Source organism: Ptychodera flava, chromosome 18 (assembly GCF_041260155.1).
Source record: "Ptychodera flava strain L36383 chromosome 18, AS_Pfla_20210202, whole genome shotgun sequence".
Classification (NCBI taxonomy): Eukaryota; Metazoa; Hemichordata; class Enteropneusta; family Ptychoderidae; genus Ptychodera; species Ptychodera flava.
This window is the reverse complement of record NC_091945.1, coordinates 5,667,513-5,687,207: the sequence shown is the minus strand read 5'-3', so window position 1 is coordinate 5,687,207 and position 19,695 is coordinate 5,667,513. Positions and strand designations below refer to the sequence as shown.

General features: G+C 37.8%; 2 protein-coding genes across 2 annotated transcripts in view; both read left to right on the top strand.

Annotated features, from left to right (window-relative positions):
- Positions 1 to 1,237: 1,237 nt before the first annotated feature.
- The window catches only part of LOC139116729 (zinc finger protein 708-like), a 62,006-nt gene continuing 43,548 nt past the window's right edge, over positions 1,238 to 19,695 (top strand). The window contains exon 1 of the mRNA XM_070679348.1: positions 1,238 to 1,470. Within this exon, the coding sequence (XP_070535449.1) occupies positions 1,341 to 1,470 (130 nt within the window). The 5' untranslated portion in view covers positions 1,238 to 1,340. The remainder of the gene's footprint in view (positions 1,471 to 19,695) is intronic.
- Positions 10,555 to 12,549, top strand: LOC139116730 (zinc finger protein 708-like). Its single transcript, XM_070679354.1, has one exon. It carries the CDS (start codon positions 10,643 to 10,645, stop codon positions 11,753 to 11,755), a length of 1,113 nt encoding a protein of 370 aa, XP_070535455.1. The 5' UTR covers positions 10,555 to 10,642; the 3' UTR covers positions 11,756 to 12,549.

Here is a 19,695-nt window from a genome sequence, read left to right as displayed (position 1 = left end):
ATCCTCAAAATCTCAAATGCATTTCTTGCTGCGAATCCGTAGCCTCTGCCACTCGGGTAGCTTGGTCATTGGAGTGGTAGGGCTCTTTTTCGCAGCAAATGCATTTCAATTCCCCGGCTATTTGATCAAAAGTTGTTCAAAAACCTGCATAATTATACCCAGGCTTTAATAGCTCTGCATGGCAGGGCTGTGTGTTACCGGCGTTATTGTGGGAGGCCGTATAACGCCGTAACAAAATCTAAAGAAGAGACTCGCATGACGTGATCCATAAGGTTATTTTATTATAGCGTAGCACTATAATCAGTGAATATAAGTGCAGGAAGGAGATTATTCTGACTTTTGAAGTGGAATGATTTTCAAAATAAATCGTTCCGCTGCATCTTGGTCAATTTTGAATAGCATGTTATTGTCACACAGGAGAACATGCGATCTGTCGTTATCGTCATCGGCTAAACAACAAAGAAAAAATATATACCATGGTGGAGACAACAAAGTATCTTGAAAAGGGGAATGAGAATCATGCTTTCTAAACTATGGGTGTCTGACAAACAATTTTAAATACTGGTGGTAGATTGTAAGTGATTTAGAGTAGAAAAAAAAGATAGAATCTGATAGCTGTTATAAGTAGAATGGATACTGTTGGATACTTTTGAAAATTTTGCAATGAATAAATTTGCACAGACCCTGAGTATTCCCGGTGAGTATTGCCTGGCAATTGCCGAATAATGCAAATATGAAAATCTGTCGGGTGTTTGACGATTATTTCCTAAAATCATGTTGAAATTCAACACAGCCTGGGTATAATTATGCGGGGGTTTGAACAACTTTTGATCAAATAGCCGGGGATTTGAAATGCATTTGCTGCGAAAAGAGCCCTACCACTCCAATGACCAAGCTACCCGAGTGGCAGAGGCTACGGATTCGCAGCAAGATTGCATTTGAGATTTTGAGGATTGATTGAAAAAAATTAAGATCTAAATCGCCCGCCTCTGCAACCTAACTACTCCCTAAATAGTCTAAATTTAGGTTACAGTGGTGGGCAGATTGAGTGCTGGATCGATAGATCGAGCCGAAAATCGATCGATCTAGCAGACTACCCAGCCAACGAGCTGTGTGTTATCAACACATATAGTGCCTTTGTGTAAAACGCCCCCAACGGATGTTTCAAAGTTGAGTTGAGAGGTCAAAAGTTCATATAACCAAAGCTTGCTTGCTTCAAGTTCAAGAGTCAACACAGCCGAAGCCGCGGTTTTCGTGGAGTGCCTGTGGTTTAACCCTATCTCAGATTTGAATTTTACGCCCTTCTAAAATATTTTTGCATCAAAATTTGTTCTTTAAAGATGAAATCGGCGAAAATAATGAACAAGGACTGTCTTCTTTCGGATCTGGAATCCTGTGAAAGAACAAACTGCAATGGCGGCGGTGGCAGTGCATTCAACAACAACTGCGGTGGTCCACAAGCCTGTCAAGGTATGATCCATACAACATGGAGGTAGGAAGAGACTTCATACCTCCAAGATCCATGTGAAGCTTAGGTCATGGAGGTACATCCATGCCACAGTTGCGAGTGGAGTGATACGTACCGGCCGCCGCGTACTATTACGCGGCGGCCGGTACGTATCACTCCACTCGCAACTGTGCTCCATCTTAGGTTAAAAGGCAGTGGTCGTCGCGCTGCGCATGCTCCTGAGGGGGTCCCCCCAGTTGAAAACATGCTGCACAAGGTTCAGCTTAGTCTGGCAGAGACCCTGCGATTCGCGTTCTTCCCTGTTGGAACACGCGCGCGCCCTTCAGAGACGCGACGCGAATCCCAGGGTCTGGACGTTCTTGCAAGCGACCAGTCGGATTTCTGCCTGATCCGGGTACTTTATAGAACTCCGCACATCCGTTAATCAAAATAAAATGACAAGTACCATAGCCAAATAAAATGAAAAATGAAAAATAAAAACATACCGCGTAATATAAGTCTACCAGCTACTAGTACATATTCTCTCCGCCCAGTTAGATAGGTGTTTCTTTTGACGTCACTACCCTTATGAATATTCATATACTTGCAAGAACCGACAGTCGCTGTGTCTGGCAGCGCGTGCTCACAGCTGCACAGCGTAGCCTTCGAATGCAGGCCCACCGTGGGCGCGCACAAAACAAGGCACAGCGACTGTGGAGAGTCTAGGTTCAGCTATGCTAAGCTAACACTAGAGGGCACAATTCCCTGACCTTGGGATCATGACAATCTGCCAGCAGTGTATCGCGTGTAAGTTACACAGTTGTTCTTCAAAAGACGGCATCGTTCGACTCTGCCTTTTCGGGACAGTGGAGTTTTGGTTTTAAAGTTTCTGTACTAGGCCAATTTATCAGTGAACTGACAAATTTTGGGTAGTTTTTCCTTTTTTGAAAACAGAGAATATTGCCAGCTCCTGAAGTGATGAGAGTTCAGAAGGGAAAATACCTGATATAAGCGAATCATAGACTATTTTTTCGCAGACAATGTGTGTGCTAATTTTGGCCTTCATGGTCATCAGTTGAAAATAGCAGTTTGCCGAGGTATTTCAACGGACCTCCATGATAGTTAGAACAAAAGGAACATCGATTGCACTTGGCCTCTAACAATGATTAAATCCATATATGGGGAAAGTCAAGGTTGAAGGTGAAATATTTGCATATAACAGTTAGCCACAAATGGGCATGGACAGTAGATGGTCAATGCAATGCAATGCGATGACTTTCACATTGAATTTTTTATTTGTAAACCATAAAACATTAAAGAGGAAAACAAGAAGAACATTCAATTGTAGTTCAAACTGGCTTTTTTCATTTGTGCCCTGTATTGCTGAGTTGTCACTTTTATGGTATTTTTGGAAAATGTGAACGTTGCATACCCTCTATACGGTAGATGTGACCCATGTTCATCCATGGAGACACTTGCGTAAGAAGTCTTAGTATTTCTGTGTTAATCAGCCTACAAAATGAATATGTAATGACCTTACATGACCAAAACCGATTTTCATAATAATAGCTTAAAACATATTTGCTACTAGGTTACGGGTTGATTATAATGTTTGCGGTATTGCCGCTTATTAAAGTGGCGGCCAGTCTGTCACAAGCATACCATCAGCAAATCTAACCATAGGCGCTCCTTTGGCTTGCAGGCTTGAAGTTGCACAAAGTCCACAGTATAAATCCAGCGTTGGCAGCCAAGGTCTTGAAAAGTCTTGAAAATTAATACTGCTGGAGTTTCCAAAGACTTGAAGTAACACACAAGAGACACAATCCCAAAAGTCTGACTGCAAGCTGTTCACGTCCCTATTTATACCCATGTGCTTACATAGGAGCATATAAGATAATCGCAATCATACCAATCCATAATCCAATAACACTAGGTCAAAATTTGTAAGACAATAGTTGTAAACATAGACACAAAACAGCACAGAACAGACAGTAAATAGACGGTACAAACAAAGTCAAATTCATGAAAGAAAGATATATGGACCTCTGGCCAAAAGACCAAGAAGTGATGTCAGGTGTTACGAAAATAGTAAGCGCATCCTGCCCCACATGTGGCACCCGCCATATATCAATCTGTAAGTCAGATAGGAATAAGAACAATCTAGAACTTTTATTGACATGCTAATTACTGTTCTCTTTTACACAACTAATTAAATTTCCAGAACATTCCGAACATGACTAATTGAATTCAAGGTTGTGAGGTCATTAAGGGCAGTGACCTTGAGAATGGTCTAGACTAAATAACTCAGGTCATGATGAGTGTGGGGGAAAATGACCTACATAACATTATCAACAAAAAAGTGGTGCATGTGCAGTGCAACAACCACTGCCCTCTAAACACTGGTGCACAGTCATTTGTGGCCAATCACATGGTGGACGGTCCCTGTGAGAATTTTTCAGTCAGCTTTTGGCCTTTAGCCAAAGCACAGTCCCTCTATCCATGCTGACGGAGGGACTGTGGCCAAGGACTCAAAGACGATGGAGAGAAGGTTTGTGTTTTACCAGCTGCAATAATTGTTGCCCATGGCCGTGCACTGGCTTTTTCATTAACTCCACTGTCAGGGACGTGGAGCTTATCAAATAGGCTGATTTTACGTCGTTGTCCGGCATCCTTCAACAATTGCCTTCTTCTCTGAAACCGCAAGTCTGATTGCTTTGAAATTTGATATGCAGTTCAGTTAAGGTGACCTCACTTCAGTTTGTTCAAATTGTAGTGAAATTTGCATATGTGTATTTTGGGTCATTTTTTGCTGTTTTGGTAGAAAAATCTTTTCTGAAACTGCACATCCGACTGCTATGAAATTTGATACGCAGTTTACTTGGGTGACTTCAGTCAGATTTGTTCAAATCTTGGTGAAATTTGCATTTTTGTCATTTTTGGTCAAAAAATCTTTAAAAATCTTCTTCTTCAGAAGTACAGGTCAGATAGCTTTGATATTTGGAACACAGATCCCTAGGGATAATCTATTTTATATTTGTCCAAATTATGCAGAAATATGTAAATTTGTATTATTAAGGCAATTTTTGTCGTTTTTGGTCAAAAAATTTGTTTCATCAAAACCGCTTGTCTGACAGCTGTGATATTTGGTATACAGATTTACAGATATGAGCAATATATATATATATATATATATATATATATATATATATATATATATATATATATATATTCAAATTATGATGAAATATTCAAATTATGATGAAATCTACAATTTTGTAATTTTGGGGCCATTTTTGCCATACTTGGTCGAAAAATTAGTTTCTCAAAAAGTACTGGTCTGATATCTCTGAAATTCGGTATACAGGTGCCTACAGATGAACTAAATGTGATATATAGAAAGTATGATGAAATCTGCAATTTTGTATTTTTGGGACAATTTTTGCCATTTTTGGTCAAGAAATTTGTTTCTCCAAAACTAGTATTTTGATAGCTTTGAAATTTGGTATACAGGTTCCTACAGATGAAGTAAATATGATATAATGAAATTATGATGAAATCTGCAATTTTAGCTTTAAGGGGCATTTCTTGCCATTGTTGGTCAGAAAATTTGATTCTCAAAAAACTACTTGTCAGATAATTTTGGTTGACAAGTTCTTAGAGATGATCTTAATGTAGGGAGGCCAGCAGGTCGCCCAGGACGTGCTGAATTGACACTCAATCACCAGTGACTTAGTCATGTTCAAAATTGAAAAACATCGATAACGGGAAAGAAAATTGTGGAAAAAAATACATGAGGCTAAAAATTAAAATGCAGCTATTCTCTCTATGTTTTTTATTTCTTTATATGAACTACTTACTTTTTGAATAAACTGCAAAATTGAGCTAGAAACGGTACCGGGAACGGCGATCTGAAACATGGCAGCACCTAATATTTACATCGCTGATTTTGAAACGCATTTTTGAAGGTGAGCCAATCAAAACATCCCTTACATCGAATACTCATTTGAAAGCCCAGATCTCGCTCTTTCTCGTGATATAAGGTTCTTCACCAACATAGGGCAGTGTATATGACCAAATCCAAGACAAAAAATTGAGCGATTTTTCCGAGACCTAACCCGACCAACTCTCAGTGAAACGTCCTCTAGTACGCAGTTTATCATTATTTCTTTTGAATTTTTGCTAGAAAAATGAGAAATTTTGAACAGCTCACGTATTTATGACGGAGATATTGACCACGCTTCACAGTAAGTGAGGCTACCCACAATTCTCCATGATCCGTACACACGGAGATCACTCATTGAACTGGAGCAAATTTCTTCTGTACACAGAACAGCTTGGTCCATATATCAAAAGTCTGGGACCATAGTTTTGATAATCATAATCTCTAATTTCTCACGGTGAATAATGAGAAGATCAATCCCTTTTGTGCAGAGGAGATAGCAATTTTGTGATTTTGTCAACATAGATTTTTGACAGCCATACACAATATTTTCAAGGAAACTAAGGGAATAAGTTGCATCTGTGTTGGCAAAAGAAAGGGTATTGATTTTTTTAAATGTTTGTAACAAAGGAAATTTGCATGTCTGACAGGTGGTATGATGAGACCATCTTAGTTGCTGATAACTTTACCATGACAAGTATGCAATTTTTAGCACCTCCAACATCGACTTCTCATTCAATTTACTCCTGAATTTTAAAGATGATCAATAATTTTGGAACATAGTTTTAACCAATAATCCTTAAATTAAATTCTAAGTTTCAAATTGTTCAGAAACTGATAAAATTGAAGAAGCCTTTACCAAATAATGTCAAAACTCCACATGGCCCCAGTGGTGATGTTTTGAAAGCCTTTATTTGGATAAAATACTTTTTGTAGGTAGTTTTAATGCAGTAGAGCTATTCAAAAGTGTCATCAGCTCAAAAAGACCTTCAATTTGATATATCACTTATGCCATTTGAGCTTAATATTTTCATTTGGTCATTTCTCGTTAAGTGTCGTTCATCCGTTGCCATGGATAAATCCAATATGGCCACCATCGTAATCGCGTAATTTTAGGATACATTTGTGTGTGCCATTGAAATCTATCTCCATGCCAAATTTGGTACAAAAAGATGTTTTATTAACAAAGTTACAGCAAATTTACTGTAAATTTCAGCTAAAACTCCTTCATTTTTGTCCCATTGTTCCCATTGTTATTATATGTATTGTCTTTCTACAGAAAGAGTAAAAGTGAATTTTTTAAAAAGCTATAAAATTGTAACCGTTCATCCAATTTCGAAAATTAAAAAAATGTTTAGCTTCTCTCATTGAAATCTAAAAAACTACATTAATTAAAATGCAGATTGAACATTTCAAAATTTCAGTTGGCCTCCCTACTTAATGTGATATGTTCAAATTATGATGAAATCTTCAATCATTTATTCAGCTATTTGTGCCATTTTTTGTCCGGCCACTGACATGAGCTATCAAAGATTTCCACCTTCTTCATATCCACGTGTCAAAAATAGTTGTTCTCTACATAACACAGCGGAGCTACGGTATATCGGCCACTAGTCAGACTTATTGGCTGTGTAGCGCTGGACTATAACCATGTGAGGCCATAGCTGTGGTGTTTTCAGACAAGATTCCCGCCATTTACGGGTTGGTTTTGACTTTTACAAAAAAATACTTGTCTGATGCCTTATATATTTGATATACAGGTTCCTAGGGGTTGCCTTAGTGTGATATATTGAAATTTGATGAAATCTTCAATTTTTGTATTTTTGGGTCAATTTTTGCCATTTTTGGTCAAAATATTTGTTTCTCAAAAGTTACTCATCTGATAGCTTTGATATTTGGTATACAGGTTCCTAGGCTTTATCTTAATTTAATATATTGAAATTATGATGAAATCATCAATTTTGTATTTTTGCAGCTAATTTTGCCATTTTTGGTCAGGCCATCCTGAAATGAGCTATCAAAGATATCCACCTTCTTCATCAATACATGTGTCACAAAAAGTTATTCTCTACATAACACAGCAGAGCTCTGTCAACTGTTGGGTCACTTGTTTTTTTCAAAACCGCTGGTCAGACAGCTTTAATATTTGGTTTACAGGTCCCTAGGATGACCTTAGTGAGATAATTTCATACAGTCAGGAAATACTTAATTTTGTATCCATGTCTATAGTAGCTTCAGGGTCTTTGGCCCTATGTTTTAGAAACTCAGTTGTGCTGGAGCACATTGTTGTGGTGCTTATATTTTTAGTGAATATGAATGTGATATCTGATTATTTTTCTTAAGTTAAGGACTATCATAGATCAGCTTATGTGATATCTGAATATTTTTGTTAAGTAAGGACTATCATAGATCAGCTATTAATGTTACTCTACAGCTTCTTAATATTGAAACATGTATTTCTTTCAGATTGTTCTGAAATTATCAAATCTTTAAAACATTTCGACAAAATGCATGAGCTAGTGAAACCATTAGAGACACTGACTGAAAGGATGTGCCAACAATATCAAGACAATACATTATCAATGAAAGGTAAGTCTTTGTTATACAGGGCAGATGGTGAGTGTTGTTTGCTAGAATTTGATTACATGTGTTTGTTTGTGTTTGTTTGTGTGTGGATCTGTCACGAATGTGCCACATAGCGCACATGTCCACATCGCTTCGTATTTTAGCTCACCTTTGGTATATGTACATGTATATAGCGAGTACCGGTGATTCGTGAATACTGGTGAGTCAGCAGCTTCTCTCTATCTGTCTGTTTGTATGTGTGTATGTATGTCCATTCTCATGATTAAAACTCCAAAACTGAAGCACCTACATGATCTACCGGTAGTGTTTTGTGTTCAGGTGCACCCAGGGGTGGAGATGTGAATTTGTTTAAATGAACCTGTCCGTGTCAAAAATATGTAAATGAGGTATAAAAGGGAAAAACCAGCAAATTACATATACTGTGTAACCACAGGCCAGATGTGATTGAAACTTGGTATCCTGGTTCTTTATGGTGACTTATGTTAGATTTGTTCAAATTGTCTATAAATTTTAATAGTTGTATTTTTGGAGCAATTCTCCCATTTTTTGTAAAAAAATCTTGTCTGCCCATTCAGTTGCTTTGAAATTTGGTATGCATGGTCTTAGGGTTAGCCTCTGTTCATAGTCTGTGCCTTGCTGTGCTGTGCTGTCTTTGGTGTGTTCAGTAACTGTGTATGTGACATTTGACCCATAATTTTTAGTCCCCACGGACACTGTTCGGGGGGACTTATAGGTTTGGTCGTGTCCGTGCGTGTGTGCGTGCGTGCGTGCGTGCGTGCGTGCGTCCGTCCGTCCGTCCGTCCGTGCGTCCGTCCGTCCGTCCGTCCGTCCGTCCGTCCGTTCACGCAGATATCTCAGAGATGCCTGAAGCGATTTCATTCAAACTTGGTACAGGGATTACTTCATATGTCATACAGATGCACGTCGATTTGTTTTGTGATACGATCCAATATGGCTGCCAGGCGGCCATTTTATTACGATTTTTTCATGTACAGAGCCATAATTCAGGCATGTTTCAACTGATTTTATTCAAAGTTGGTACAAGGACATTGACCAATGTCATAGATATGCACGTCAATTCTTTTTGTGATACGATCCAATATGGCTGCCGTGCGGCCATTTTGTTACGATTTTTCATGTACAGAGCCATAACTCAGGCATATCTCAACCAATTTTATTCAAAATTCATACAAGGACATTGACCTATGTCATACATATGCACGTCAATTTGTTTTGTGATACGATCCAATATGGCCGCCAGGCGGCCATTTTATTACGATTTTTTCATGTACAGAGCCATTACTCAGGCATGTTTCTACAGATTTTATTCAAAGTTGGTACAAGGACATTGACCAATGACATAGATATGCACATCAATTTGTTTTGTGATGTGATCCAATATGGCCACCATGCGGCCACTTTGTTACGATTTTTTTCATGTACAGAGCCATAACTCAGGCATATCTCAACCAATTTTATTCAAACTTGGTACAAGGACATCGACCTATGTCATACATATGCACATTGACTTGTTTTGTGATACGATCCAATATGGCTGCCATTTGACCATTTTATTACGTTTTTCCATGTCCAGAACCATAACTCAGACATGTATCAAGCAAATTTATTCAAAGTGGTACAAGGAGATTGACCAATGTCTTACATATGCACATTGATTTGTTTTGTGATTCGATCCAATATGGCCACAATGTGGCCATTTTATTACAATTTTTCATGTCCTGAACTACAACTACATATATCAAGCAAATTTATTCAAAAGTATTTTTATCACAGACCTAATGAAGAGGACTCTATCCTCTCTGAGGACCTGTAATCAAAGCACCCATTAACAAGTGGGGACTGTGTCATCAACGATGACTTGTTGGATTAAAGACCGGTGTGATGGCTATTGATGTGCTTCTCACTGATGAAATACAATCCATGAAAATGTCTATGTTTTGTCCAATATTATCGGAAGTTGTTAAAAGAAACATCAAAAGCCTAATTCTCTCTGTCTCTTGTCCCAACTGTGCTTTATGGAGCCCTGTTGTTATTACCTTACTCTAATGAAATGTTTTATATTAAACTCTCTCACAACAGATGCATCAATTATTGTACAGAGCATCATGCAATATTGCTTTATAACATGGGAATATGACATGTCCATCCGAGAGAACAGCAATGAAGACCTGACTCCAAGATACGAGGACCTTCACATCGAACACCAAACTACATTACACAAAGATTCCTTCCATACGGTTCAGTGCCATCCTCATAATGGGAACAATTATGATGGTGAAATCAGCACTGAGTGCGGTAAAATTTGTATGAGAAACAGCAAAGATGGAGCACATAGCTTGAACTATTCAGAAGCACAAGAAAGTGAATTTGAAGAAAGTGTTAAGACCTTCCCACAAAACATATATCTCAAGGGGCTTGCAGTGATTCCATCTGATCTCACATCATTCCAACACAGTGAATGGGGTAAAACCTTAATTCAGAATGGCAATCTTCAGACACAAATATTGACCAACTAGAATATCAGACCACATAATGTGAAATGTGGTAGAATGTAGACATTCACACAGGAGGGCGATCTTAAAAATCACATATTGACCCATTCAGAGATCAGACCCCATAAATGCAGGGAGTGTGGTAAAACATTTAAAATGAAGGGCCATGTACTCAACCATATGTTGATCCATTCTGGTGTCAGACAACATAAATGTAAAGAGTGTGGTCAAACATTCATACAGAAGGGCAATCTTAAAAGTCACATATTGACACACTCAGAGATCAGACCCTATAAATGCAGGGAATGTGGTAAAACATTTAAAAGGAAGGGTGATAAAAACAAGCATATGTTGATCCATTCTGGTGTCAGACCACATAAATGTGAAGAATGTGGTAGAACATTCACACAGAACAGCAATCTCAAAAGTCACATATTGACCCATTCAGGGATCAGACCCCATAAATGTGAGGAGTGTGGTAAAACATTTAAATGGAAGAGTAGTAAAAACAAGCATATGTTGATCCATTCTGGTGTCAGACAACATGAAATTCAATGTAAAGAGTGTGGTAAAAGATTTACACTTAAAAGCAATCTTAATATGCATATGTTGATCCATTCTGGTGTCAAGCTGCATGAATGTCAGCAGTGTGGGAGAACATTTACACAGAAGGGCAGTCTTAAAAGTCACATATTATTCACCCATTTAGAGATCAGACCCCATAAATGCAGGGAGTGTGGTAAAACATTTAAAAGGAAGGGCCATGTACTCAACCATATGTTGATCCATTCTGGTGACAGACCACATGAATGTAAAGAGTGTGGTAAAAGATTTACATATAAAAGCGATCTTAATAGACATATGTTGATACATTCTGGTATCAGACCCTATGAATGTAAGCAGTGTGGTAAAACATTCACAGTTAAAGGCACTCTTAAAAACCATATGTTGATCCATTCTGGTGACAGCCCACATAAATGTAAAGAGTGTGGTAAAACATTCACACACAAGGGCAGTTTTAACACGCATATGTTGATCCACTCTGGTGTCAGACAGCATGAATGTAAGCAGTGTGGTAGAACATTCACACAGAAGAGCACTCTTGAGAGGCATATGTTGATCCATTCAGAGATCAGATCCCATAAATGTAAAGAGTGTGGTAAAACATTTAAAAGGAAGAGCCATTTACTCAACCATATGGTGATCCATTCTGGGTTCAGACCACGTGAAAGAGTGTGGTCAAACATTCACACAGAACCACTGTCTTAGAACGCATAATTATTTATGTTGATCCATTCTGGTGTCAAACTGCATGATGTACTGAGTGTGGTGAAACGTTCACAGAGAAGGGCAGTCTTAAAAGGCATAACAGTATATTGATCCATTCAGAGATCAAAAAATGATTCCATGAGACATGTATTTATCAAATTCGATGTCAGATCATATTATTGCAAAAGCGTACACCATTTAAACATGAGGGAGGTCTTGAGAGTCATGTCTACCATCCAAATTTTAGACCTCATGAAATAGAAATAGAACATATGAACTTAGGCATTCAATGTCTCGATTGTTCACAATATACCGGTATGCTTAACTATATCTTCAGATTTTTCAAGACAATCTTTATGAGGGGTGTGTCCTCGTTGTGTTACACTCATAAAAATAATGTAAGAATATATTTTGATTTATGAAGCCTGTCATTAAGTAAGTTTTATCCTAGAATATGGCTGACAATATCTAGTTTCATCTCGGTGAAATAACACCAAAGCTTTACAATCAATTGGTTCTGCTGTATTCTTTGACAACACTGCAATGAAGGATATTTTTGTATGCTGGTTTTAGCTCTATTGCATTCTAAAATCTATCTGATGAATAGGCAACTGATGTATATTTAACAGTTTAAGCTCTGTTTTTACTTCAGTCTAACACCTCTTTTTGCGTGTTGTGTTTGTTTTTTTAAGTCTATGGGATTGTGTACTTTTTTTGTATGATATCCTGAAATAAAGCTTATTATTATTATTATTATTATTATTATTATTAATTGTGCGCTGTTAGAATAAAATGTTTGAAAAATATTTTGTTTGTTGTCACATTAGTCATTGTATGGTTGATGTATCAGCACTGAGAAGGGTAATTTGCTGAATGTAGCCATGCCATGAAGATGATATATTCAAATCATTAAAGTACACTTTCAGATTATTTTTGAGTGTGTCATGTGACATTGAGATCAAAGATCATCAATGTCACGCAACATTTCGTCAAAAAGGTTTGCTATCATACTGATCGCTTTCCACTGAAAATCAAACTCTTATTTCTGTGGTGTATACATATTCCTAAGTTGAATTGGTATTTGGATTTGTCGGCATTACCAAAGCTGCAATGCTCTCCAGGGTACCTGAGACTGATCATGCCTTAGATGTCAACAGCTAGACGTCATCTTTGTGATGCTATACATGTCTTTCCCAGTTCTCGTCTGTTATATCATTTAAAAAACTCAATAAAAGGAACAGCTAGTGTATTGGCAGCGAGGGGCACACATGCACACCAAACAAATCAAAAATATCACTGACAGAGGGTAAGCAGAAAAAAGGTAGCCAGAATTGTTAAATTTTAGGTCAAGCAAGTAGGAAAAAAGAGAATTCTCCCTGGTCAATCTTCAAAGACCAAAAAATATCATGGTCCAGTTCTTACACATAAGAGGAAAGTCTTGTTTGCAACTGCTGTTTTATGCACATTTATGTTTGTTTGGGCCGTACTTTAAAATCAGCAATGAGCATTTTGACCAGTTAACTAGTGAGATGCCCGTGTATTAACTTTACCCTGCAAGTTGTGTACATACATAATTATAGATCACCTTAAACAGTAGGAATTTGTTAAAAGACTTCACCATTGCTAAGATTAAGTTCACAATTTTTCAATTAGTCAATAGGGCTATGGGTACGTCATGAGTGCTTGGCATACGAAGGCTATCTCAAGGAGATGGCCATAGTATTAGGTTTTACAGGTGCACCCAGCGGTGGAGATTTGAATCTGTTTCAAAGTATGCAAATGATATAAAAAACGGCAAATTACTTCAAATTGCTGAAACTCTGTAACCACAGGTTAGATTTGGTTTGACGTTGGTATGCAGGCTGTTTGTCCAAATTGTGATGAAAGTTTTATAGATGTATTTTGGGGCAATTTTCCCCCTTTTTGGTCAAAAAATCTCCAACTCTGAAAATGCCCGTTCCGTTGCTTTGAAACTGGGTATGCATGATCCTAGGGTTGTTCTCTTTCAAATTTGTTGAAATTGTGGTGACTCACAAAACAGGAAATTTTGATCTTGTTATGTACAGATTCAAGTTCCAAGGTGAAGATTTTATACAGTTGCCAAACATGCTGTCGCCTATTCTGACTAAAAAATCACTATCAATGGTCTTCCAAACTTTACTTTACAGAACCCATGCAGTGTGATTATTGTTTCACAGGTGAACGAACATTCCTGATACTCCCTGCACAAGTGTATCCCCTTGGAAGACAACCCAAAGCCTGTTAATTTATGTAAAATGATTTTGCTATAAAGTGATCTACTATTTTGGTCATATTTATGTAATTTGAAAAATCACTCTCAATTTAAACACTATATTATTGATGTTCTGCAGTCAATATATATTCAACTTTGCTGTAATAATAATAATAATACATAAATGAATGAATAAAAAATAAAGGATGTACATAATTTTAATTTTCTTTAATATCAACATATGTACCAGTACAAATTTTACTATACATGGGATCCCACCTAGAAAATTGAACTGCCCACTACATAGCAACACCTTAGCCACCTGGGTGCCAAAGAACATTTTATGTTTGCCGAGAGCAAGAGTTCCTTAGTTGTCTGATGACTGAATAGAGTGCAAAAGTCAGAGTCACAAACCTGAAGTACAAATTGCTCTGCTCCGCGGCATCGAGCAATTTCCCAACCAGAGAGTGCAGCACGCACAAGTACGTAAAAATCTTAAATAGGCATACTTTCAACTCAAAACTGACTTGATTGTATTCAAACCTCGTGCTGTCTAAAAGATGAATATTGAACCATGAGCTTCCGCACTCACATGTAGGAACAGTTTTTAGGGTGAGTCTTAAATCGTCAAATTTCCGATATTTTTCCTTCATATTCAGTCCATGTCATCAACATTGACACACACTGGTTGTATTTCACGATTTTTTATTTTACAATGGATTCTCGCAGCATATGTTACGCCAAGGAGAGTTCACTTGTTTCAGCTGGCCTGTTGCCATATATTTCTCCCCTGCGTATTCAATGTATCTATTCAGTATGCGCTCCTGTCAGTCTGATTCTCAACCGCACATCATTGCTGGTCCCTCTCCTGCCAAGGAAACTACTCTCCTCAGAAAAATAAGCCTTACCACGTAACTAAATCAAAAGAAGAGACTCACGTGATGTGTTCAAGGTACTGTTATTATACTTTAGCGTAGCACATGCACCAGTATAATCAGTCAATATTAAGTGCACGAAGGTGGTTATTCTGCATTCTGAAGTGGAATGATTTTCAAAATAAATCGTTCCGCTGCATCTTGGTCAATTTTGAATTATCAATGTGAAGTATTATTGACCGCCAACTGTCATGTGATTGTCACATAGAAAAACATGCGATCTGTCGTGATCGTCATCGGCTATAAAACAGAAAAAAAAATATACCAATGTACACACACAGAGTATCTTGAAAAGGGGAATGAGAATCATGCTTTCTAAACTATGGGTGTCTGACAAACAATTTTAAATACTGATCGTAGATTGTAAGTGATTTAGGGACTGGTCAGTTTCTTCAGCCTGGGGGGGGGGCCGGTGGATTCATGGGGGGGGGGGGTCACCCTGTTTTGACTTTGGTGATAGGGGGGGGTCACCATGTTTTTGAAATGCCCAATAGGGGGGGTCAGTGTGTATTTGAATTTTGACACAGGCTCATCATTGCCTAAAATGCTAGTGTCAGCCACAAAATTCATCATTCAGTTGTATTTTTCGGCGCGCCCTTCGGGCGCGTAACTTTAATAATCAGTCATATTTTTCAGCACGCCCAACTTAACATATCAAGCATACATACATCAGAGATATCTGTATGTTCAATATTTTTCAGCGTGCTCTTCAAGCTCATTACTTTAATATATCATACATCTTCCAGCATGCCCTTCAGGTGCATGACTTTAATATACTAGGCATATATATCAGAGATATCAGGATGTTTCATATTTTTTGGCCCGCCCTTCGGGAGCCATACTTTCAGAGATATCTTGATGTTTGCTAAGTGAAAGTGTACCATTATGAAATCTGCATTTCATATGAAAAGGATGACAAATTCCTGATACTTTTCTGTTCTCTCTGTGAGAATTCAGTATGAGAAAGCAACATGCACAAATATTTCACAATATATATTTGATACAGTGACTTATTTTAGAGATAGAGAAATGACAAGATATCTTTCCTTCTCATTGATGCAATTATTTTCCTTTGTTTCATAGGTTTTCTGTAGATCTCGAAAGTGCTTTTTTATGAACAAAATAACAGTTAAAAAAGGCAGTTTGTGTCATTATTAGCTGTGCTTTTATGGTTTCAATGTTACACAAGAAAAGGTCCTCTCAGACACTGCACACATCAGATTTGGCTAAAAAAAGCTCTCTATGGCTCCTCAGTAGATTTAATTGAATGGTTGGCAAGTCTTAACACCCATCAAAGTTTTTGATTCACTGCTTTTTCCTCTTTGATATTAATGATTGACATCCATTTCTGTACAACAGTTCAGGACATCTGGTTAAGCAGAGAAAGTGTGAAATACATTCACAGCTCATTCAAAATACAGCTCATTCAAAATGTACTGTATTTAAACTTTAAGATTGACACTTTGAAATTCCTATCTTACAACTGACATGTCAACAATTTCACTAAAACATAGAATGACTATTTAAAATATAAATATATGTAAAATGTAAAATATATATATATATATATATATATATATATATATATATATACCTTTGTCGCGCCCGGGGGGGGGGGTCACCCTGTTTTAGAAATTTGGAATAGGGGGGTCACCCTGTTTTCAAAATTTGGAATAGGGGGGGTCAGCCACTTTTGACGTCGGCAAAAAATAATCCACCGGGCCCCCCCCCCCAGGCCGGAGAAACTGACCAGTCCCTTAGTGAAGGAAACAAAAAAAAGATAAAAATCTGATAGGTAGATTTTAATGAGCTGCAAGTACGGTAGAATTGGACACTGTTGGATACTTTTGAAAATTCTGCAATGAATAAAGTTGCACACACCCTTCTAGGCAATCGCCTAATAATGCAAATATGAAAATCTGTCAGATGTATGACGATTATTTCCTAAAAGTCATGTTGAAATTCAATATTACAGCCTGAGTATAATTATGCAGGGTTTTTGAACAACTTTTGATCAAGTAGCCGGGGATTTGAAATGCATTTGAGGTTTTGAGGATTGATTGAAAAAAAATTAAGATCTAAATCGCCCGCCACTGCAACCTAAATACTCCCTAAATAGTGTAAATTTAGGTTGCAGTGGTGGTGGGCAGATATATTGCGGGATCCACAGGCGCTCCTTAGCTGGGTAGTCTGCTAAGGAGATCAATTTTAGGATCGATCAATTGATCCCGTAGTCGATATGCCCACCCCTGCAACCTCAATAACACTAGCATTTAGGTTTCAGTGGCGGGCCTTTCGACTACAGGATCAATAGATCGATCCGAAAATAGATCTCCTTAGCAGACTATCCAGCTAAGGAGCGCCTGTGGCGGGATCGCCAGATCGAGCCGAAAAACCGATCTATGGAAGACCGGTCACGACATGCGACGTGCGACCTGCGACTTCAAAACTGCGACCTGCGTCCTGCGAGTTTGAAACATACGACCTGCGACTTCGGCATTTAGACCAAGGTGTAGGCCTAACCTGCGACTTCACAACAGCGACCAGCGTCCTGCGTGTTTGTCAAACTGCGATATCAGTCTTGATTTGTTCGCACCATTGCTCTGAACACGAGCCTGAAAAACACGAGGGACACCACAGCCGGTTTACCGCATTCTCGCGACCAGAGCATTATTTTCGCACCGCTGGCCTACGCAAAAATCGGCCAGCGAAAGAATTCAACCAGCGATAGAAGTGCATGAAGCTGTGACGGTAGAGAATTCCACAAACGAAGAGCACAAATTTATTTTCCTTCTTACGAAAGGCAAACCGATCTGAAATAATGCAATAGCAATAGGGTTTTAAACGTCTACATCAGTGTTTAATAGTTTCTGGAACTTTTCTGCCTACATGATCTAAAATATTATATACACACAAAAAATAATATGTACATATTATAGTATGTACATATTAGGCTTGAAGACTGAAAATAGGATTGTAGGAGGGTTTAATTATGTCCTGTTTTACAGTTTTAACTCGCGTTATCTATAAAGAACTTGAGTCGGTCTCTGGCTATTCATGGTTAGCAAATATGTTTGCACTTCTGTCAATATCAGTATTATTTTAACTGCTTTACTTTGCATATGTTATTTGTGTAGACAAATGTAGTCCGAAGTTAACCAGTAAGAATATTTTTATTACTGAACAAAAGTTGGATCAATTCGATTTTTGACGAAAAGTAAAAATGAAATTAGACGAAAAGATGGCAACATCCGATGATCAATCACTAGAGAGTTGGAACAAAACTGGAAATGTTAGAAAATGAACGACAATAACTGAAAATTCTAATGTTTGCAATGACACTGACGCAGTTATGATACAGGGGGGACAACTGAGAATTAAACAGACAGCTAGATGGTTATACCACAGTGAAATGAGGATAAATACCAGAGATTTCTAAAAATCAAAAAGTTTGTCGATAACATAAGGAAAGAAGCGAGGTAAGGCAGACGAAGAATATCTAAAATAATTTGAAATTATAATATAAACATATAAATGCCTATCACGTAGCATATTATTTTCCATGCATTAACACGGACTGTCAACATTTCCGTCATAAAATTATCTCTCCAGATGAAAATGAGTGAACTGGTGTGTACATGAATTGAGTTTGCCAGACTTGGTGAACGATTTACCAAAGCGAAAGCAATGGCTTATTAATTGATCGATGTTGAACGTTAAATCTCCTTTCCACGTTTTACCCTTTGAGCGCTGTAATTTTCTCCCAACAAAATTTAGTGCAAAATTTTACCAATTGTATGATTTTTCTGTAATTTTTTGATAATTTTGGACCAAATCGACATCACATTTCATTGGCTACAGGTTTTTCCCAATTTTTTGCAAAAATTGGAGAAAAATTGACAGGGTTTATTATATAAAGGGGACAAAAATAGACTTTGGCGCTCAAAGGATTAAAGTTCACGCAAGACGCCTCCAATCTAATACTGAGGAAAACACCATGAAACGTTACGTGTTGTTGTCGCATGTCGCAGTTGTGAAGTCGCAGGTCGCAGTTTGACAAACACGCAGGTCGCTGTTGTGAAGTCGCAGGTTACACGTAGGTCTAAATGCCGAAGTCGCAGGTCGCATGTTTCAAACTCGCGGGACGCAGGTCGCAGTTTTGAAGTCGCAGGTCGCATGTCGCATGTCGTGACCGGCTTCCATACGATCCAGCAGACTGCCCAGCGAAAAAACACAACGATGCTGAAGTTGGACTCGGTTTCGGATTCGGTTTCGGATTCGGTTTCGGATTCGGTTTCGGATTCGAATAACTGAGAATAGTTTTATATTTCCAGCTTGTTATTATTTTTTCGAAGGATATAACTACTGATACAAAAGGAGATATTTTGACTAGATCACCTTACTACACATGTAGCATGTATTTCATGACATAAATGTTTAATACATAATCACAATTTAAACAGTTTAAAAAACAAAACACTTTAGGCTGTAGAGCAAGAAACTATAGTGCATAAAAACACTAGACAAAACTGCTGAAAAATTAGTCAAAAGTTACAACTTATGAGCAACAATGGGCATTATGCAGTCTGGACTATTCAAGCTAACAGTACTACGCACAATACAAAGAAATGAATTCAACGCAATCTTTATTATAATTATATTAGCTGATAGTTTAGCCAGGGAGTTTAGTATGGTGCATTCGAAATGAAATCTATGTAGAAGAACACCAATCAAATCAACAACAACAACAACAAAGTAATACTACACATTAG